This window comes from Amia ocellicauda, chromosome 19, assembly GCF_036373705.1.
Source record: "Amia ocellicauda isolate fAmiCal2 chromosome 19, fAmiCal2.hap1, whole genome shotgun sequence".
Taxonomy (NCBI): Eukaryota; Metazoa; Chordata; class Actinopteri; order Amiiformes; family Amiidae; genus Amia; species Amia ocellicauda.
Genome location: NC_089868.1, coordinates 16,244,402 through 16,267,770, shown reverse-complemented (window position 1 = coordinate 16,267,770; position 23,369 = coordinate 16,244,402). Strand labels below are relative to the sequence as shown.

Here is a 23,369-nt window from a genome sequence, read left to right as displayed (position 1 = left end):
ACTTATCTATTCTGAAAATCTCCAGTATTTCAGGGTGCATATAAAATACACTGTAAGGTTTTAGTTTAAGAAATCTGGACAGTAAACACAGAAACAATTTGCAGAAGAAGGCTATCTGCTGGGCTGAAAAAGTACAAATGGTGTCTTGCCTGTTGTTGTAACTCACAGCATGGTCAGATCAGTTGTCATTGTTGTCAGACATTCCATTTGGAGACGAGTTATTTTTAGCTGGTGGCCATGATACCAGGTTTATCAGCAGGACTGCCATCGCGCTCGAGGAAAGAATTATATGACTGCCTGTCTTGCGGTTTTGGACTGTTTTCCACTAAAGCAAAGACATTGCGACTAAAGGAACGCCTCAATGGGAAATTATAAATCAAGGCCAACACAGACTTGTACAGGTAATAACAGATTTCTGCATTAGATCTATACTTATGACACATCCTGTCATCGTGCCTTCTAGTCCACACAGCTTGATGAAAAGTGTGTAGGTTGTATTTGTCAGCCTTGTCGAGTCCTTTATTAGGATTTCTCACCAGTGTAAAAAGAGAGTACTAATTTGTCTTCACCTTTTGACCCCAAGGTCAGATGTTTTAAACTGCATGGGTCAAACTCTAGTGTCTCGAGGTGTTACACATTTGTTTGCATTCAAATCTAAAATGTAAAACATGCAGCCTAGTCCTTCAGCACTCTTTATTTGAATACATTATTTGCTTTTAACATGAATGATATGTCACTAACTTGTAACGTCCTTTTGCTGAAGACGAATGGAAGAAGAAAGTGAGCGAGTCCTATTCTGTAATAATAGAAAGGTTGGAGGATGATCTGCGTATCAAAGAAAGTGAGCTGATGGAACTGAAGCATGTCTTCAGGTAGGAATGCAGAAGAAATACCCAGTTCCTTTCAAATGCATCCATTTAATTGCATATGTTTATAGAATATAGAATTTTGGAACACACCGCCTTTTTAATGAATGTATGGGCAGCATATTTTTACATGTATGATAAAGTGATGTTTCATTTATGTTAGCACACCCATGTGGTGTTTCAGTGATCTGAGTAGCTAAATATTGTTTCTTTGTGTATATATAGATATAGTAGTTAAGTATACAAGTATAGTATTTTGTACTAATCGTGATATTTGTCTTCTGTAGCTCAGATGAAGCTTTCAATAAAGTGAACTTAAACTATCGTACAGAAAGTGGCCTGTCCTTGCTGCATCTCTGCTGTATATGTGGAGGTGAGCATCTGACTGGTTTCTCGTGTATACTGAGACAGCATTCCTGTGAAGTGTAGACATTTCAGAATCTTATAAAAGACATGAGAGAAGTCACAGACCTGAAAGTGTGTCAGCCAGGCTCGGTAATAATTGTCAGTGCTAGAGCTGTTACAGAAGATGTAATGTACAGAAGATATTATGTTTATATTATATATTTACCTTATATTGTGCAGCAGAGACAGAATGTTTCCAGCAGGGCATTTTATGACACCATCACAATAAAAGCTAAAGCTAAGAGTTTGTTGAGGAAAAAAACCCCGTAAAATTTCCTTAGTTCAAAAAATGGAACAGACAAAGCCCCAAAAAAGGTATTTTGTTTTAAACCTCTCATACAGGTAACAAAGCTCATATCAGGACCCTCATGCTAAAAGGACTTCGTCCATCGCGGCTGACACGGAACGGGTTTACTGCTTTGCATTTGGCTGCGTACAAGGTTAGTGAAAGAAGGCCTCTGGTGAAATACGTGATGTCAGGTTTATATAATACCAACTGGAACAAATACATTAAAAAGCCACTTGGCATGGGTGGCTTGGTCATTGGATCCGGCAGCCATTGTGTTGTGTGTGTCTGTCCAGGACCATGCGGAGCTGGTGACTGCCCTGCTGCACGGAGGGGCTGATATCCAGCAGGTTGGCTATGGAGCCCTCACTGCTCTTCACATTGCTACTGTAGCCGGCCATCATGAGGTTTGTACTGTGTCACACCTCCTTTCCAAACACTGATGTTAATTTGTTTTGACATTGGTTTCCAAAGACACTGTAGGTAGGGACTTTCATTTTTTAAATGGAAAATCTTTCAGATACAGTGGCTCTCAAAAGTATTCACCCCCCCTTAGACTTTTCCACATTTTATTGTGTTACAACATGAAATCAGAATGGATTTAATCAGGAGGTTTTGCCACCAATCAACACAGAACATGTCCATCATTTCAAAGTGAAAAATATAATCTGCAAATTGTTCTAAATTAATTACAAATACAAAACAGAAAATAATTGAATGCATAAATAATCACCCCCTTCAGTCAATATTTGGTAGAAGCACCTTTGGCAGCAGTGACAGCGATGAGTCTCTGTGGATAAGTCTGTACCAGCTTTGCACATCTGGACACAGCAATGTTTGCCCATTCTTCTTTGCAAAATTGCTCAAGCTCCATCAAGTTGGATGGGGACCTTTCGTGAACAGTACTCTTTCCACATATTCTCATTTGGATTGAGGTCTGGGCTTTGACTGGGCCACGCCAGGACATTGACCTTTTTGTTTTTAAGCCACTCCAGTGTGGCTTTGGCTGTATGTTTGGGGTCATTGTCCTGCTGGAAGATGAATCTTCTCCCAAGTCCCAGGTGTCTTGCAGACTTCAGCAGGTTTTCTTTCAGGATTTCTCTGTACTTTGCTGCATACATTTTGCTCTCTATCTTTATAAGGTTTCCAGGCCCTGACACAGAGAAGCATCCCCATAGCATGATGCTCCCACCACCATGCTTCACGGTGGGGATGATGTTCTCAGGATGATGTGCGTTAGTGTTGAGGCCAAAAAGCTCTATTTTGGTCTCATCAGACATCCACTTGGTCTCAGAGCCAAACTCTAGCCAAGATTTGTTGTGAGTTCTCTTCTCTCCCATAAAGGCCACTTTTGTGAAGCACCCGGGCTGTTGCTGCAGTATGCACAGTGTGTCCCAGCTCAGCCGTGGAAGACTGTAACTCCTGTAGAGTTAAGTGGCTTTCCTGACTAGTGCCTTCTCGCCCATATACTCAGTTTTTGAGGATGGCCTGATCTAGGCAGATTCACAGTTGTGCCATATTCTCTCCATGTCTTAATAATGGACTTCACTGTGCTCCGGGGGATAGTCAATGCCTTGGAAATGTTCTTAAATCCCCTGATTGATGCTTTTTTTAATTCAGGATTTGCATTGACTGTTCCTTAGTCTTCATGATGTAGGTTTTGTTAGGAATTGTACTAACCAACTGTGGGACCTCCCAGAGACAGGTGTATTGAACCTGAAATCATGTGACACACCTTAATTGCACGGAGTTACATTGACTAATTATGTGTCTTCTAAAGACAATTGGTTCAATCAGGTGTGTCATAGCAAAGGGGGTGATTACTTATGCATTCAATTATTTTCTGTGTTGTATTTGTAATTAATTTAAAACAATTTGCAGATTATATTTTTCACTTTGACATTATGGACATTTTCTGTGTTGATCAGTGGCAAAAACTCCTGATTAAAAACATTCTGATTTCATGTTTTAACACAATGAAATGGGGAAAAGTCCAAAGGGGGTGAATACTTTTGAGAACCCTGTATCTGTTGATAGAATGGGTTTCCAAACACGAGACAACCTCACCCTCCTGTACTTAGAAAAATTCTGTGGAAACTTTTATGAACACAGTAGCATCCTAATAATATCAACCTAATATAGATTCAACAGGGAGGTATTTTCAGTTCAGTTCAGTTCAGTTCAGTTCATGAGTGTATGATTCAGCATCTTCAATCTTTTCCAGGCTGTGGACATTCTTCTTCAGCACGGAGCCTATGTTAATGTTCAGGACGCTGTGTTTTTCACTCCTCTACATATTGCAGCCTACTATGGCCATGAGCAGGTAATGTGCTGTAGAGTAATATAACGTGCTGCTGTTGATACTATAAATACAACCAGGCCTAATTTACATTGTATTAAATATTTCAGATTTACTAAAAAAAAAAATACAATTTTTTTATTGGCTGATCATGTGAGATCTCTCTTTTTAAAGCATACATTATGCCACCTTTGAAGGTGTAGATTTAGCCCCCAGCGGCTGTTATGTTTTTAAAGTAACTCTTTGTCTCAACATACAATTTTAGCATCTTCCTGAGGGAGTTTTAGAAACTACTTCTCAATTATATCAACAAGATCTATATTCCTACGGATGCAATTTATTGTCTCTATAATTTTTACTAAGAGAGGCAGACCTCATTTTCAAAATTACCTGTGATTTATAAAAAGGTCTGGGTTTTAAACGGTATTACTGCAGACATAGTTTGCAAACTGCAGCTCGGAATGCCATGGGGAAGCAGACATCTTTACAGACTTCCTTGCTATGGGTTTCCATCTGCCTGGGGGGTCTCGTGATTAATCTCGTAGGTGACTAGACTGCTGTTGAAGTTCGGGGCTGATGTGAATGTGAGTGGGGAAGTGGGCGACCGGCCCCTGCACCTAGCGGCAGCCAAAGGCTTTCTCAACATTGTCAAGCTCCTGATGGAGGAAGGCAGCAAGACTGAGGGTGAGATGCTGTCACAAAAGGCTTACAGCTGGTACAGAGACGTACAAAGCTTAATATGTCCAGCAGGGGGGGTAGTGAGGCTAGAATAAGACTTACAGAATAAGACTCACATAAGATTTAAGAGTGACTGAGTGTAATGTAAAACTGTTTAAATATTGGCAGTAGCCTCAGGGTACACAGCTGTCATTTAAGAACACAAGCTTTTACTGTGTTTTGTTGGGTGATTTTCTAAATTGAGAAAGAAAGAAAATGCAGTGAGCTGTGGGATCTTTTCCTTTCCCTCCTTCCTGCAGTGAACGCCCAGGACAACGAGGACCACGTTCCTCTTCACTTCTGCGCACGGTTTGGCCATCATGAGGTTGTGCACTTCCTGCTGCAGGGCAACTTCGAGGTCCACCCCCACTCTGTTAACATCTATGGCGATACTCCTTTACACCTGTAAGTACAGCCACCTCGATGTGTGGACCATTAGTGTTTAGCAGTATTTTTTCTTACATGGGCCAGAATGGTGAAGGAGTCTATAAATGCTTATTTTGAACATTATCACATAATTGCCTACTCTGATAAGCTCATGTTTCTCTCAGGGCCTGCTACAATGGGAAGTTTGATGTAGTGAAGGAGCTCATTCAGCTGTCTGGAACTGAAAGCCTGACAAAGGAGAATATTTTCAGTGAAACAGCTTTTCACAGGTACAACACAAACTGTGTATTTCCCTAATGTAACAGTACCAGTACTGCCTTACTCTTAAAATCCCCATGACTTTTATTTTCAGCCTGATAACCCCTTGTAGTTGTCAAACAGAAGAAATAAAGATTAGATTGATACACACAATATGTTTAATTCTAGCACTGTGCCAGTCATTTGCTGTTGCCTTTGCTTTGAATTGAATTGAAACAAACTATATTATTCAGTTCTATCTACCCAGTGGGGAAAACATAATATTATTAAATGCATAATGTTCCCATTCTTAATAATTATTTTCTGACAAGCTGTTTATATAAGGTGCAGCATGAAATGTACATAATAAACAAAATACTAATGCACAGAACCTTGCTGGGTAAATTGGCACTGTTTTCACAAGCCTCCTTTTGTTGTTTATGATAGTGCCTGCACCTATGGGAAAAGCATTGAGATGGTGAAGTTTATGCTCAGCCAGAATGCGATGAGCATCAATCACCAAGGCAGAGATGGACATACAGGTAAAACAGTTTGGGATGAACTAAATCAAATAATATGTTTTAGTCCTATTATTATTATTATTATTATTATTATTATTATTATTATTATTATTATTATTATTTATTTATTAGCAGACGCTCTTGTCCAGGGTGACTGACAATATATAAGAGCAATACAAAGTGCAATACAGTGCAGTTCAAGGCATAATACATCTTACAAATTCAAATTTACACAAGTGTATATGAGATATACAGTAAACAATATATGAGGTCTTACATCCTAGGTTGTAAAAGTGCAGACAAGATATTAAGTCACAGTCAAGGGCCAAGGGAAAGAGGGCATAGGGGAGATCATAATATGACAAGTATGACAAAATGTTGTATAAGTGCTATCTTATAGGAGAGTAAATGACTAAATTACAAGTACTGTCTGAAAAGATGTCTTGATTAAGCGCTGGAAGGAGGTCAGAGACTCTGCTACTCTACAGGCTTGTAGCTAAGTGAGGACCCTAAAGATCAGATCATAACCTATTTGTAAATGTTTTATAAATAAACAACAGACAAGTTAGCAGACTTGGTGAACTGATCAATGGAGATCAATCAGTGAATCGTGGTTCTATTCACCCCACACCTGTTTCTGTTATGTCTTTCTGCCCCAGGCTTGCACAGCGCCTGCTTCCACGGTCACATCCGTCTGGTCCAGTTCCTGTTAGACAATGGAGCTGACATGAACTTGGTTGCCTGTGATCCCAGCCGATCCAGTGGGGAGAAAGATGAGCAGACGTGTTTAATGTGGGCATATGAGAAAGGTGGGTCATTGAAGCCCATCTGACCTGTATCTAATGATACAGGAGATCATTTCAACTTTTTCCAGGCAGCTTCATTCAGTCTGTACACAATATTGTTATAATTTTTTTATTGTGTTTTGTACTGGGGTAATTTCCCATTATATTGTACTTTCTTTTCACTGAAAGTTTTTACAGTTGATTTTAGTTTTATATATATATATATATATATATATATATATATATATATATATATATATATATATATACTAATGCTGTATAGTGTACTTGAAGCTTTGTTGATGAGGGACTACTGTAAGTCACTGTGTGAAGAGCCTCTTCTGGGAAACAAACAATAATATAATAATAGCAGTCTTTAATTAAGACATGGTGGACAAATGAGGTGAATTAAACAAAATCAAAGTTGTTTGAATCATGTCGGCCCACATTTTCTTTTTCTTTTTAAGGGAAATCAAAGCTTATTTTTTATGCACTAACAGTATAACATACTGATTAGAGAGTTACTGTAGACGCACTGTGTTGAGACATTTGTTTTGGTTCATTTTAATTCTCTGTAGAATTCATAATGAAGCTGGTCACGGTTTATTAGTGGTTTTTCTGTGAGTGGGGGGGAAAATGCATTTGTTTCTGGCAGTGTCGGTGTCTAAATATATCTTCACAGTGCTGTGTTTAATTACTCATGCCTGTGGCCTGCAGGGGTCTGAAGTGGCAGCTGAATAACATGGTACCTGTGGGTTGCTGTTGCAGGTCATGATGCCATCGTCACACTGCTGAAGCACTACAAACGACCACAGGACGAATCTCCTTGTAATGAATATTCGCAGCCAGGTGGAGGTCAGTGCTGTAGCGTGGAGCAACGACTCATTTCAATAAATATAGTGACCGTTACTGCGTCTTTACGATGAAGCCATCACAATTCCAGAGCCTGCTCTCTCCTGGTTACTGTAGTGTTTGTCTGAGAGGTACTGAAAGAGGTAAAAGCCTCTCATGAATGCTGATGAGATTTGTTCAAACAGCCCCCATACTATTATTGTTTTCAGTCTCTGACACTTACATTAAGCATAAGAGAAATGTGTCTGGCAGCTGTAAATGCAGGCTGTTCTCTTTTTTATGGGTTTTCAGATTTGGATCTCTTTAGATCTCCCTCGTCTGACTGAACAAAAAGACTGCATGATTTTGATTTTAAGTAGAAGGCAGAAAGCAGAAGGAATGAGAGTGAGGTACTAGGATGTGCCTGTATTTAATATAACAGTAGTGTTTGTAGCTGTAAATTGTCACATTCTCTTTCTATCCACAGATGGCTCCTATGTCTCTGTCCCATCTCCTCTAGGAAAGATCAAGAGCATGACTAAAGGTGATTAATGAATGTTGGATTTCAGTTACTGTTTTAATTCTTAAGGAAATGCATTGCATCATATTGTAGTCTTTAAGGTACTGCCTGTAATTTGTCCTAAACTCTGCACTGTGAGAAAATACTTATTAGAAGCTATCATATATAAATTATATCAGAGTTCCTCAGGTAGAAATCCTTGGGCGTTATCTCGCTACCTATTATGGAAAGTGTTTAATTAAAATCACGTATTTGTCTTTAAAAATATACTTCTTCTATAATGTACTTCTTATTTTTGCTTGGCAGAAAAGGCTGACGTTCTCCTGCTTCGAGCCAGCCTGCCCTCACACTTCCACCTCCAGCTGTCAGAACTGGAATTTCATGAAATAATAGGATCAGGTAAACACAAGAGACAGCTGAGTCGCCTCTTTAGCATTTATTTTGTGTTCTTTATTCAACCTTTTCTCAGACAGGTGATGCTAAAAATTTAATCCACATTTATTCAGGTTCATTTGGAAAGGTCTACAAAGGACGATGTCGGAACAAAATTGTAGCGATCAAAAGGTAAGCACTACCTCAAAGTTAACACAATAGGAATGACTGATTATTTAACAGAATATTATGTAAAATAACACAGCAATTCAGCGCATGTTAGTGACTACATTCAACCCATTCCACACCGAACTACTTGATCATGATGATGTATTCTAGGTATCGAGCAAATACGTACTGCTCAAAGTCTGACGTGGATATGTTTTGCCGCGAGGTTTCGATTCTCTGCCGCCTCAATCACCCCTGTGTGATCCAGTTTGTTGGCGCCTGTCTGGACGACCCCAGCCAGTTTGCTATTGTCACTCAGTACGTCTCGGGAGGGTCACTGTTCTCACTGCTGCATGAACAGAAGAGGTAATTTAGTCTTGTCTAGTCTGAGTTTCATGTTTTGTTCAAGAAATGTGTGTTTTTCAGACTTTTAATATGATTTGTGAAGCACTTAAAGATGGCACACGCTACGAAAATCATGGAATATAACAACAGTTACATATTGAAACAGTATTATTATTCTGAATATTTGCATCTCTCAATTGAGCTTGCTATCACCATCTTAAATTTCCTTATGTGAAATCTTCTACAAAGCATTAATTCCTGTGCTCTAAAAATGTCGATCTCATTTCAGTGCACCTCTCATTACATTTAGGATTATAGATCTTCAGTCCAAACTCATCATTGCCATTGATGTGGCTAAAGGCATGGAATACCTGCACAACCTTACCCAGCCAATCATCCACAGAGATCTGAACAGGTGAGAAGCCGTGTATGAATGTGAAGTTTACACATTCGATTCACACTCGGGTCTGACTGTAACCCCTGTTATCTTTCTGCTCTAATATTAGTATTTTGAAAGATTTTGGTGATTTAGTGTTTTAATTAATGCTACGGTTTTTGATCAAATACAATTTAATGGTTTAATGGAATAGTTGTTTGGAGCGTGTTATTTTATGTATTTTAGCGTTATGTACTACTGTCAGAAAGGCCAGTTGTGTCCTGGACTGCACAACATTGTTGCACATAGGTGAGAGGTAAACTGGATGGATGGATGGATGGAAGTCATGTGTGAAAGCCAGTGGTGTTTCACTGTTGTGATGGGGTTGAAAGTGAGATGGACGTCTCTCAGGTTATAAAGGTAGAGAGAAGAAAAGATATCCTCAGGCATAGAGCTCTGTCTTTCTGAGAGTTAGAGCGCTCATGGAGGAGAAACTCCTGTCTTTGAATGCTTTATCTTTGATGGTCGTGATCTTGATATATTTGCGGGTAAGGCTGAAAAATCCGAAGTAAAGAGTGTATTTGTTTAATTTTTTTTATTAAACATTAGCTATACATTACATCTTTTCATAAAACACTGCATTTCATAACAATGAGTAAACATTGATTTGAATTGAACTACAGAGAGAGGTTTGGCAAATAAAATGAATTAAAACAAAGGTTAAATTATTGAAATTAAGCTTACTGATGAAAAAGACGTATAGATCAGCTTACTTGTTTAGGTGATGGATTAGATGAATTGCTAGAATTTGTTATATTCATATAAAGAGCTCTGAGGTAATCTGTATGTACCCTGTACACAGAGATTCAATTAGTGAGAGGTAAACTGTTACTGACTTACCTGTAGGTATGTGAACATTCAGGCAGAAAAGTGACACTGACGGTCTCCACATTCTCCAGCTGTCCAACACATTGAATCAGCAGAATAATGTCTAATGTCTAACAGAGTTCACATTGTATGTCGTTTTTAACCATTTTAAAATTCAACTGATTAAGATTCTAGTTATTGATATTTTCTATGGAATGTAATCCAATTCTTACAGCTTTGATTTCAGTTTGGATACAAATAATAATTTGCAGTGTTCCCCAGGTCCTTACTAGGGTATTGTTTTGTAATAGAGCAGGAGTATTTTGCTGGGGTGTGTGTAAACTACACCCTGCTTTAATATATTGTTCATTTCCCATCTCAGTGGTTTTTGAATTCATCAATAGAATATACTGAGATGATAAAATATGTGTGATGTTAATGAAACAAATGTTGATACTGCCAGAGAATATAAATTACAGATTATGTGCAAAACATATATGTTTTGTTACTCTGTTTATGAAATGCTTACATGTTTTTAATTTAACAGATGTATCCTGTTGTATTGGTGGCACAAATGGAATGTGTGCATGTCTAAAAAATATTGAATTATATAATGTTTTCCATTTCTACAATCTGCTTTCCAGCAAAACCATTTTATTGTGAACATTTCTTCAACAGCCACAATATCCTGCTTTATGAAGATGGCCATGCTGTGGTTGCTGATTTTGGAGGTACTGATTACTAGCTAAACCTACTGCGACTATACAACAGAGTATTTTGTGAGATCTCAATTATACGAGCAAGTGATCTTTCTTTCTCTTTAGAATCCAGATTCCTATTGTCCATGGATGAAGACAATATGACCAAACAGCCTGGGGTTTGTTTACTTGTTCTAAATCTATAGTTGAACTATAGTTAAATTATAAAGTTGCATATAACTCGCACTCATTTGACAAACATTGCCATTGATCTTATATGACATCACCTCTGAAATATCGTTTATTCTGCTAACACAAACGTTACGGTCTGGGAGCAACAGAATGCATCAAAGACAGTAGCTTTGGAGAGCGGACACATTTTGCCTTTTGCTATGCATTATTATTGAAGAACTGTAGTAAAAAAAAAAAAAAAAATATATATATATATATATATATATATATATATATATATATATATATTATATATTTAGCTCTGGAAAAAAATAAGAGACCACTTAACATTGATTTCTGAACTTGGAGTGGTCTGGTTTTTCCAGAGCTGTATACACTATATAATATATATATATATATATATATATATATATATATATATATATATATATAAACATGGCTTCTGGCATTGGTGGGCCATTGTACTGCATATAATTGTTATTCAGCCAGAAGGTAAATGGGAGAAACATGAATTCAGGACTGGTGATGAGGAACTCTTAATTTTGACTTCGGTGCTTGGGTACAGAACCTGCGGTGGATGGCTCCAGAGGTGTTCACTCAGTGTACCCGCTACACTGTCAAGGCTGACATGTTCAGCTACGCCCTGTGTCTCTGGGAGCTGCTGACAGGAGAGATCCCGTTCGCTCATCTCAAACCAGGTAACGCTGGCAGCCCACCACCATTTGACAGTTTCTGTCACAGAAATACCTCTTCCTTACTCTTGTAACTCAATATTGACTCACGCGCCACAGACTGCTAACTGTGAGAGTTCCACACCAGCGTCTCTTGTGTTGACCTGTACTCCCTGTTTCTCCTGTGCCATGTAGCGGCAGCAGCTGCAGACATGGCCTATCACCACATCAGACCGCCCATCGGCTACTCCATCCCCAAGCCCATCTCCTCGCTGCTCATGAGGGGCTGGAATGTGTGTCCAGAGGTGAGCTTTCGAAACGCCACAAGGCAAAGTGATTTATACAGAACAGACTGTGGAACTGGTATTGGTAGCATTATATATCTATCTGTCTTTCTGTCTGTCTGTCTATCTATCTATGTCACTTCTGTACTGTTTTATAATATTTACAACTGTCCAAAGTAAGTCAAACATGGCTTTTATGAAGGCAACAAAATGTATGACAAACATATTGGTGAACAACTAAAGGATAGAGCAAATCAAAATCTGGACCCACCCATGAATTGCAAATTGAGATGTATTGCGTTTGATTTAGCAATAGTAGAAAGTGACTTCTAACAATAAATTAAACCATGATAGGGTAGAGATTTGTACTTTGCATAATTCACTGATAGTTCAAAGTTTTGATTGGGTGTAGCCCTAAGGTTTAAGACAAGACAAAACATAACAAAAGTAGGTGTATACATTAAAAAAGAATACATCTTGATGTTGGCTTGCTGGAAGACAATGAAATAAATACAAATGAATTAAAAGTGTAATAAAAATATCCTATGAGACAAAATGTCCCTTTTTATTTCTGATAGAATGTACTCCCCAACTAAATTACATTGTGAAGAACTGCATTTCTTTCCCTGTGTGTCTGTGTGAACACAGTCACTGTCTTACTGTGTCACTATACTATGGTACTGTGCTCAACTCAATTCAACCCTGATACCTAGAAGAACAGGGTTTGATAAGAACCAGTTTTCTCCAGCAATTTGGGCTTGATACATCGGACAAACCCACCTTATATTAAACATTGCATATGCCTTATATCTACCCCAGTTTGACAATGGGTCTTCCTGTGCAGTTGTCAGGTAGAAACCAAACTTCCACTCATCATGGGACAGACATGTGGGTCCTGTTACCTGTCTGCATAAAAGTGCCTGTAGTTTGTAACTGTTCTTGAGATCACCTCTCGAACCTCTTCCATGCAGCTGCTTGTAATAAAAACCTTTTGATTGGAGGTGCATCTCTCTCTGGATTTCTGCGACTCTTCACCTTGTAAGCTTAAAACATATTCTAAAGTAATTATTGAATTGCTTATATAATAGATATAGATATTGTGTTTTGATCGGTGTAAATTGGTTGTTACCAGAACTTTGAAATATTATATTCATAATAATCAATTCTAAAAATAAAAACAGTTTCAGCCATAGGCTCCCTCCTGAGCACATCATGCTAGAAGGATCTTCTTGTCTATCGTATCTTCTTGTCTAGTGCAGTCTGTGGCCGATTACTTGTTTTCTCAGGAAGTATGAGCCTGATCTTCCTTTTCGGAGAGCCTTCTCCTGAAGGAACGTACTCTTGTAGTATACTAACGCTGGAAGCAGGCAGATCCTCAAGGTCTTTCCCAGCCTCTGTTGGTATTACAGATATTGTAGACTGCAGAGTGTCTTCTGCGTGGACGGGGGTAACTGAGGAGGAGGTGCTGTTGTTGTTGGAGTGATTCTCCCTATCAGATGACACCTCTGCAGGGTCTTGGCTGCCACTTTCAGGTTTGGCAGATGGCAAGTCTGTCTGTGATTCTGTGAGAGCCGACCTTTCACTGGAACTGCCATCCAGCTCATTTTGCGCAGGTTTGAGCCCTGCGTTTCCTGCTTCCTGCAATGCTTTGATGTCAGATTCATGTATGCTTTCAACTTGAGCCACAGCATTTGTCACAGTGGGCTCTTCATCTTGACTGCCACCCTGGGTCTGGCTGCCATCGTGTTTATCAGTGCCGTCTGCTGCGGTTTTATTCTCCACAGCCAACTCGTTCTCTGAAACATTTTCATGTTGATCAGCTTTGGTGGGTGTTGGGTCCTGATTGACAGTTTGTTGTTGTTGACTGCTGACTTCTTTGCTGTCACTCTCTTCCTGTTCAGGTAGCTGTGTTAGTTTTGCAGGGAGCTGCTCCAAGCCCAGTTCCTGTGTAAGCCCTTCTCCCTGGGCCTCAGAGGGAAGGATTACAACCATCTCTTCAGTGCTGGGCTGGAGTATATCAGACTTCTGGGCCTCATTTTTCTGTGGTTCCTCAGTGGGCATTTGAACCTCTAGAATTGTGTCATTAAGGTGTTCAGTTTTCAGATCAGTCCTGGAAGGTGTCTGATCTCTGTTTGAGGACGTTCTGTCTTGTGGAGTTTCTTCCAATCGATCTTCTGCATTTACTTCCTTTTGTAACTCCAGAGAACTAGTCTGACATTCGTTGCGATTATCTGTGTTGATATTGTCCTTGAGGTAGTCCTCCCCATTTTCTGTATCCTCTTTTTGGGGATGGTCCATTTCCTTTAGTGAGACTGATAAGGACATTGCATCTTTAGACCCCTTTTCTGGAGAGGATGGTATTTCATCCATCTTGGTAGATTTACGTTTAGGGGCTTTAACCTGTTCTTCTGCTGACTGATCCACACAAGGGTTATTTTCCGGAGCTGCTTTGCTGAGATTGTCGTCGTTGATGGGAGTTTTTTTGGATCTTTTCTTCTTTTTCTTTTCTGCCTGTGGAATTAGAGTCTCCTTGGGCTGGGAAGGGACAGGGACATCTTTGTCAATTTTATCTCGGTGTCTTTTTCTCTGAGGAGATTTGTCTTTAGTAGCAGTTGTGCTGGTTGCTTCTTCTTTGACCTGCTCCTGCTGCATATCCGCTTCACTTGCTTTCTTATTTGGGTTGATTCTGTTTTTCCGGATAGGGTTCAAGTTGATCTTAACTTTCAATAAACTGTTCGATTGAACTCTGTGTTTGTGCTTCTTAAAACTGGACCCCTTCTCAACCTTTTCCCTTTTTGGGGTCCTGCCAGATGAACTTCTCGGCCTTTCCTTATCTTTGATGTTTGGGATGGTTTTTAAGCTGTTGTTCACCAAGTCATTATCTTGGTAGTCACTTTTAGTTTTTTCTTTATTATAAGATTTTTTCTTTCGAGCGGCAATGAGATGCACATCGGAGACTGGCAAATTAAAAGTGACACTCTTCGACACCTGTGCTAATTTGATTCTTGGTGACCCAGTCTGGGTTACATCAACATCTTTATCAAAATCTATGGGGTGATGTGTGTTATCATGGTTTCTTTCTCTGTACAGCTTTGTCTTCATAGCGAACTGTTTTTTCCTGTGCACCGGTTCCGGGGTGTTCACAATGTTCTTTTCCTCTCTGCTGTTTCCTTCTTTACTACCCTCCCTCCTGTATTCATAGGTTGTGTGACAGTGCACACAGTTAATCGTGAGGTAGTCTGGCAGGGAGTGGATGTTTTTAGGCTGACCTAAATAATTGTCCTGAAGTTCTCTATGCCTGCCACTTGTTCTCAATCCATCAGGCATTGTATTAGACTGCGGAGGCTTATTTGTGGAGGAGGATAGTAAGTGGCTGCTGTACTGCTGTTGCCCTTTGTCTTTATTATAGCTGAACCTTTGTTCTTGTGGGTCTCCATCGCAGTTTGTTAACATCTCCTGATTTTTGCCAGCTTGTTGACAATGAGTTTTACTCTGATGTATGAAATCTGAAAATGAAAGTGTATGCAGAAATAGCATTATTCATAGCCTACGCCACAAAAGCTATGGATGGCATTCATTTTTGCTTTATTGTATGCAGGAAAGTTTTTAGGACATTTTAAAATGTATTATTTTAATCTTAATTATTACACCAACTATAAGTTATTGTTCTTTGTATTTCAACCAGTTTCTTCCTCTAATCATCATAATCTAAAATATTTCAAAATCCTACACAAAAAGGACAGTAAAAAGACTGTTTGATGGCTCTATCTAAGGCCTGGCTTACAAAGAATTCTTCAGTCATATATCTCTGAAGTGTAAGAAGGTAGCTAAGAAAAGCCACACACTTAATATAATAAGCAACTGTGAAGTGCTTACAGATTCTCTCCAGGTCTCAAACTTCACGACCCACAGTGCTCCCCACTGCACCTGTCTGTAATGAGGCTGATATTTTTAATGAGCATTTTACACCATCATACAATGTTACCTTCATTAAACCTCAGGGCATGCTGTGGTAGGTCTCTCTGCATCTCCTCCCTCTGTGTCTGTCTTTCCTGATGGCTGGGGTTGGTTGCTATCCGACGGCCGTTCTGCAAAACAACACTGCTATAATTGTCAATTCCCCCGTTCCCATCTGCCTGCCCTGAGACTGACTGTACAAGGTTACAGTTCAGACATGCAAAATAGTGCTGTAGTCTAGCCGGTTTCATCTCTGCTCGGTCAGAGGTTGCCATCTCTCTGATGCCCCTCTGCCTGTAGCCTGTCCTGTCCTGGGCACCGGTTCTGTTTGGTTGCATCAGTTGGGGTTCACTTCCAGGGTGAACGATGGAAAGGATTTGAACCTCGTTGTCTTCAGTAAAAGTGCACTGGGGGGTCTTTGCATCTGCAACAGTGCTGCTGGCGGAGACTATTTCCTCCTCACTTCCATGCCTCTTGCTTTTGTTTCGCTTCAGTTTGTGGTAGATGCAGTAAAGCAAGGTCAATTCAAGCCCTATTGCTCCTGTAATTCATCAAGACAAAACAGCTGTTATTATAACTCTTCTCAAACCAGCTGTGAAAGCACATAAATTTATTATTTTCTGTCTGGTATTATATAACCTGACATTCCAGTGTAACGCTCCATAACAAATGGGCTCTGGGGGTTAATCAGTGTTATGAAGTGTCTATAACATTCACTGCAGTATCTGTGCTAGAACTAGAGAAGATGAAACTTATAAACCTACTTTAAATGAAATTGACTAAATTACGTAGTGAAATATGTTCAAAATATGATTACGATATCTATGCACAGAAATATGACTTATACAATATAATGAAAAAATGCCATGATATCGCAATTATATTAGCTGAAGTAGTACTGTGAATGGGTACTGAAGTAATCGCTTCCTTTCAGAATGAATAGCTGCAGAGTAATGTCTTAATTTAGGCCGCATTACCTAAAAAGCAAAAGATGCCTGTTAGAGAGATGTCTCTTTTGTATTGGCTGAAGTCTTTGTATTTGATATTGATGTTGATGTTCTCATTGGGTGGCACACAGTTGGACTCGGTTAGCTGTAGGATAGTTTGTACGGCGGGGTTGTCGGTGCTCTGACAGATCAGCCGCTTGCCGTTGTACAGGATCTTGTCCGGGTTCTGGATGTAGCTGCTGAGGAATTCAGACAGCTCCTTCAGCTCACATGTGCAGTTCCACTGGTTGATGTCGAGGTTGAGAGCAGAGAGCCAGGAGAGGTATGAAAAGGCATCTGGAATGACGGTCAGCTGGTTTCTGGATAGGTCTAACCTGCGCAGGCGAGGAAGACTCACAAAGCTGTTTTTAGCTACATAAGTGATCAGATTATCGGACAAATCTAGGGTCTCCAGATTCCCGAGGCTGGAATTTGCAAAGGTATCCCAGTCTAGTCTGGAAATACGATTTCCTTCCAGTTGCAAATTCACCAAGTTCCTCAAGTCTTTAAACCAGCTCCCGTCAATGCTTTGTAGGATATTGTTACCGAGTTGTAAGGTCTCTAGTTTTGGAAGCTGGGTGAAGGTTGTATCCTGAATGTCACAACTGTGGATCTGGTTGTGGTCCAGCAGCAGGGTTTTCAAGAAGGTAAGGTTCTGGAAAGCGTTCTCCTCAATGGTTGCTATGATGTTATTGCTGAGGCCAAGCAGGGTCATATTGGGCAGGTAGGAAAAAGTGCCATTGTCCACAGAGTCGATGTTTCCGTCTGTGAAGATCAGAGCCTTGGCAGTCAGAGGGGGATCTGTATAAACGAGAACAGACAACACTTTAGATAACACAGTGGGATATGTTGAAGTTAAAATGGCCAATCAAGCTTCCATTACTGTGGCACTGATTTATGGGGCACCAAATGTAACGCACACTTTTTTCGAGTGTCTTTTTTCACACATTTAAGTTAAATCTTGTGTTTTTTTGAGTCACAACATAAATATATAGCTTTTAAATAAATATTTAGTCTAAATATAAATGTTAAATATGAATGTTAAATGTGGGGTTTGCCAAATAAATATATAGCTAACATGCAAATACAGTCCTGCCCCTCTGGTGCCGGTCAGCTTCTCACAGCAGTGGGGCGGTACTTCAGTAAACCGTGTAATGTGAGCCGATTTGGTGCATCGTCGCACTACACTCCACTTCACTACCGCCATTTACAGGGATCATGCCCCGCCCCTACTTTATTTTTGCAAACTCCACATTTAGCATTTATATTAATATTTTACATTTATATTTAGACTAAATATATATTTCAAATTTAAATGTTTAGTTTGCAAAGCCAGAGACAGAGATTTAGCATTTATTTAAGTATTTATTAAAAAAACACAAGATTTAAGTTAAATGTGTGAAAAAAGACACTTGAAAAAAGTATGCACTGTTTTACATTCATACAATCTTTAATCTTTCAGCTCAGCACATACAATTTTAAGGAATCAATGATCATTTACCTAAACCTTAAAGTTGCACTCCATATCAGTGATGAAGGTTAAGGTGAAGGTGTCATCTACCTCATTCAGCACAACGGCCAAGATGATAAATCCTGCAGTAACAGTTGTTATATTTTAGCGGTTCCTTACCTATTACGTAAGTAAGCCTCTGACAAATGATGACATCTTCTGAGCACACCAAGCAAGAGGCAGGACAGAAATCCTTGAGCTGAGCATGTGCGAGTGAAGTCAGCAACACCAGGAACAATCCTGAGATACAGAGGATTATGTCGTGGTTAATCTATTGTAAACTGTCTTAATTTCCTCGGTCTCATTTGCATTTGTCAGTGTTACAGCAGGAAGTTTCTTTGTAACTGGCCTGTATTCTGTAGAATTCTAGCAGTTGATGGAGGTTTTTGTTATTACTTTAAGAGATAATCCATCATTGCACTTAATGCAAACCAGTTCTGTTTCCATTTTGGGATTGACAGGATGGTCAAAGTTTTCAATAAGTATTAATAATATACAGCTAAACTGAGAATACATTTGAAATACACATTCATCAATGTCCTGTACCGTAGGATTCTCAAATAGGATCAACATGAATGCAGAAAACTAGAGGAGCTTCAGCTTCTTTAAAACTTACTTGTCATTGTGTGTTATTGAAAAGGGAGCATGTTGCACTGTTTGTTCTCCCACATCAAGGCAAGGGGTTGGTGGCCTTTTACTTTTGATGTTGGGTGCATCATCGTCCTCTTTGAGGCTGGTGTCTGAGCTGGGCTGTACCTGAAATACATGTCTGGAGACTGGGTATGCTCCCCACACATTTTCCATACTTTGACGTGTAAATTGAGTGTCTCTAAAACATTATGTATGCTTACAGTTATGGTGTCAAGCATATGAATATTGAATATACTTTCTCATATTAGGAAAGACCAGAATTCTCTGAAGTAGTGGCCAAACTGGAGGAGTGTCTGTGTAATGTTGAGGTAAGAAAAATGTTCTATATTTGTGAAGTGTGAGAGCCCTGATTTAATAGATAATTATGCTTAAATAAGCCTTATATATACAGTTGTAGTCAGAAGTATTTATACACTATATTAGAAAGTTAGTTTGGGATTAGATTTAATTAAATTACTACATTAAACTAGACTTTTTAGTCTGTGATATATTTCCAGTTGATTGAACTGAGGAAAGACAGGCTCAAAAGTCTCATTCACAAGTTAATATTCGTAAATCTGGTTTCGATGGGAAATAACATTTTGTAGCAGAGAAGAAATAATAAGTCTCTAAACAAATAAGTGAAGTTTGAGCTGTCTGGAAAGCAGGGGTTTGACTGGGTGCTGTGGAGGGGCCCGGTCTGGCTGTGATGGGACACTATATTCTCTCTCTGTCACAGCTGATGTCCCCGGCCTCGAGTAACAGCAGTGGCTCCCTGTCCCCCTCCGCTTCCTCTGACTGCCTGGTGGCGCGGGGAGGGCCGGGCCGCAGTCACGTGGCAGCTCTGCGATCGCGCTTTGAGCTGGAGTATGCCCTCAATGCCAGGGCCTACGCTGTCTGGTCACAGAGGTAACAGCCTTAGTCTGTGTCAGTCACTGGTTACACATTGTGCTCTATATTTCATATGTATATCTATGTGGTGGGGCCTTCGATGATTTAATACTGACTTTTGGAAGACTCAAAAGGTGTTAAAGAGAACACCGCCCTGTGCAAGATTGTGTGACATCTTCATTTTAAAAATCTCGACTGAATTATAAATATGTAATCTCTTGAAGTAAAACCTAGGAAACGGTTTATTGATCTGAGGAAAACACATCAGAAAAAAAACATTCCAGAGAACGATCTTTCCAAACCTAAAATGACATGTTAACCGATAACATAAACTCCCAAACTAATGGAGTGAAGGTCAAGTCGACCAGTCTCGTTGTTTATCTAATGACATGCTGTGTACATTCAAAATGGTTTTCTTGCAATAGTTTAACTAGTGTTGCCTGTGAACATGGGGCTGAAAAGCAAAGAAGGAAAGTCACTGTAATAAAACATGTATGACATCCCTGCTGATTAGCTCCTCGGTTGCTGCCGATGTGTTTACTCGAGCGCTGTGACTGCCGGAGACAAGCATGGCAACTGTTTCCACGTATACAGTAACAAGGGACAGACACACGACTAGCTCCTAGGGTTTCTGCTTTAGCAAATATTGTTCTCGGGGGTTCAATCTCCCTTCATCATGCCCTGGGTAGCAGGGTGTCTCCTCCAGGGGCCTGCTGTTACTGGGAGGCTCAGTGATAGATGATCGTCCGCTCTATACCATTAGCCACGCACCCTCTGCAAGGGCACAAATGGCAAAATGGCCTACCCAGCTAAAGGCACACAACACCTGCTTACACTAAGAGGTTAAAAGGCAATGTCATTGTGGCTAAGCTCATCCTTTATTAATGTAGTTATCATGTGCTTCTCTGGTAGATCAAATAATTGGTAGGTAAAATAATTTTCAATACAAGCACATGATATTTGCTTGTTTGAAATTAGTTCGATAGCCTCTCAAAACACATTTATAAACATTGTTTGAAAGATTAATACTTTATTCTATTTGTTTTTTCTTGCAACTAGTTTCAGTTTCGACCTCTAAGACATAGAGGGTTAATACTACGAAAGTCTGTGGAATCTCATTGTGTGCTGAACACTAATAACTTTCAGTGTAAAAGCCAGTGACCTTTCAATATACACTTAAAATACACACTTCTTATGTCAATAGATTTCTACCCTTTTTGATTTCATGCTGAGTTTGCATCATGAATAATGATGATAATTAATACTTTTTTTTGTTTATTAAAAGAGCTTCTGCAGCAGCATCAGACAAATTGTTTGTATTTTGATTTTAAATTCACAAAATTGACAAGCCTTATTCAAGACTCACTAACACAGGCACACTGCATGCAAACATATTTTCCTTTTTTAAATTGGACCTGAACTATATATATATATATATATATATATATACATATTCATACACAATTGCAGGAATAGTATGTTACACATTGCTTCAAATTAAGCAAATCAGCTCATATAATTTAATAAAACTTGAAATATATATAATGTAAGTATTAATTATCATCATCGTTCATCATTACCCTTTTTGATTTCATGGTGAGTTAGCCACATGAGTGATGATGATGATGATAATTAATACTAAGCTGAACTAATTTAAAACAAGCTAAAGTTTAATTTGTTTGTAATGCATGTATGATTTGCAATCTATTATAAGTATAAACAGTCTGAAGCGTATACATATTAATATGATTGTAGTAGACTTACCTCATGACCGATTTCTGTAGATCAGTTCCCTAATGGTCCTGTCGGGATGTACCAAGAATTTTCCTTAAACATTGTGCCACTGCAGCCCCTTCTGATGAGCTGTCTGATTGTCTTTAGGTAATTGAGGTCATCTTATACTCTTGTTATGTTCCCATGAAAACAAATTGAGCATGAACAGAAAGGGTCTACGCATTTTAGGGTTGGCTTCTAAGGTTACAGTTGGACTGGGCATGCTCCCTTGTCAACATTTGTTACATGAGACTGGGAGACCATGATGCAGTTGTGTCAGATGTCTCTCTAGTCTCACAACAAAGCATTGATGCATGAGCACACTGTACGATTCACTTATTACATATGGCTGCAAATTCACAGATTAAAAAAACACACATTTGACAGTCCTTCACTTGACCTGATGTATTAATATTCTCTTGAAATTCAAGGACAAATACTCCTTTTTAGCTTTTTATCCTCTTTAAGAAAGTGCAATGTGTCTTTTTATCAGCACGGGGCGACGTTCTTCCCAAGGCCTTTCCCTGGATGAACTGAGGAAGAATCTGCAGTACCCCCCCATTGACAGGAACGGTAGGGTTAACATACAATTTGGACACCCCTTGAATGGTAATGCTATTTATTTGGGTGCCATATTGTAAAGAGGCATTCTTCTGTAACAATCAAATCCCCACTAACACTCAGTCAAACGTGTTACTTAAGTGCAGGGATATGATCTGTTTTAGGGATTTGGTTGTGTGCATTGTAATAAAATTGTGCAAATACAGCAGATTGCAGATGCTCATATCCAATAGATGATGTACAGTCATACACTGGTATAGGGCTCATCAAATAATGCTTATTTAACAGTGATTTTGCTGAAATTAGCATTTTGAGCAGTAAGTGAAGCGCTAAACAGATCCATTTTATCTTTTTAATTGACGGTTTAGATGCAATTAAATACATGTTTGCTCCGAGCTTGTTTCAGTGCCTCATCTCTCCTTCACAGGCTACGTCTCTGATCCCATGAGCACCATGCGCTTTCACTCCTGCAGCAGCAATGGCAGCTTTGAAGACAGCAACTGACTTCGGGGTAATCGGCTCCCAGACAGCTCATTAAGATGCACCACAGCACCGCCTGACAGCTTCCCAGCACAATTCTAGTGATGAAGGTTTGAGATAGTATGATAAGTGAAGGCATAGACCACTGTCTAGTATTTAATCACAGCGGGCGGCTAACCTAAAAACATGCACGCAAGTGAGTGAAATGATAATTTGTATTAAAGTATACTTACTATATGCTGCTTAAGAGTAGTCGGTGAAGTATTTTTTATTCATACTGTGTTAATGGAATATTTCATAGTTTTAGAACTAAATGAAAAACTTGGCGCTTATAGTATTTATTTTTAGTTTATTTGCTTAATTATTTGGACATTTGTAAGACTGTGGCATACACATACATTTTCATGCTGATTTTGAGGTTCACTTTTTTTAATGCAATATGTTCTGAAAGATAAAAGGTTTTTAAACATCTATCACAGGTGACTTGCCTTTCCTATTGACTTTCTACTGGACAGACCATAGTGAATACTGAAGGGGTTTTTCAATAATGCTAATTCTGCCAGCTGAGTGCTGGTGGGCAGGTCATTTTAATTTAAACTAAAAGTCAAATAAAAAAAGAATCAAATGTTTCCATTTATTATTTTTATTACACACAAAATTAAATAATATATAATCATACAATCTTTTTGCAGTACAGTGCATTATTTAAAAAAAAGAAAGCAATCACACACAAATAAAGACAATGAGCACTTTC

General features: G+C 39.1%; 1 protein-coding gene across 1 annotated transcript; it reads left to right on the top strand.

Moving 5' to 3' along the window:
- The first annotated feature begins 221 nt into the window (after positions 1 to 221).
- tnni3k (TNNI3 interacting kinase) lies at positions 222 to 23,260 on the top strand. The gene is made up of 25 exons (XM_066692107.1): positions 222 to 401; positions 764 to 872; positions 1,154 to 1,239; positions 1,614 to 1,711; positions 1,854 to 1,964; positions 3,782 to 3,880; positions 4,402 to 4,540; positions 4,834 to 4,978; positions 5,125 to 5,229; positions 5,645 to 5,739; positions 6,378 to 6,527; positions 7,272 to 7,358; positions 7,822 to 7,878; positions 8,161 to 8,253; positions 8,361 to 8,418; positions 8,566 to 8,760; positions 9,050 to 9,154; positions 10,661 to 10,713; positions 10,807 to 10,859; positions 11,438 to 11,570; positions 11,739 to 11,848; positions 19,180 to 19,239; positions 19,650 to 19,819; positions 22,068 to 22,147; positions 22,563 to 23,260. Exons 1-25 carry the CDS (start codon positions 362 to 364, stop codon positions 22,637 to 22,639), a joined length of 2,508 nt encoding a protein of 835 aa, XP_066548204.1. The 5' UTR covers positions 222 to 361; the 3' UTR covers positions 22,640 to 23,260.
- The last annotated feature ends 109 nt before the right edge of the window (positions 23,261 to 23,369 follow it).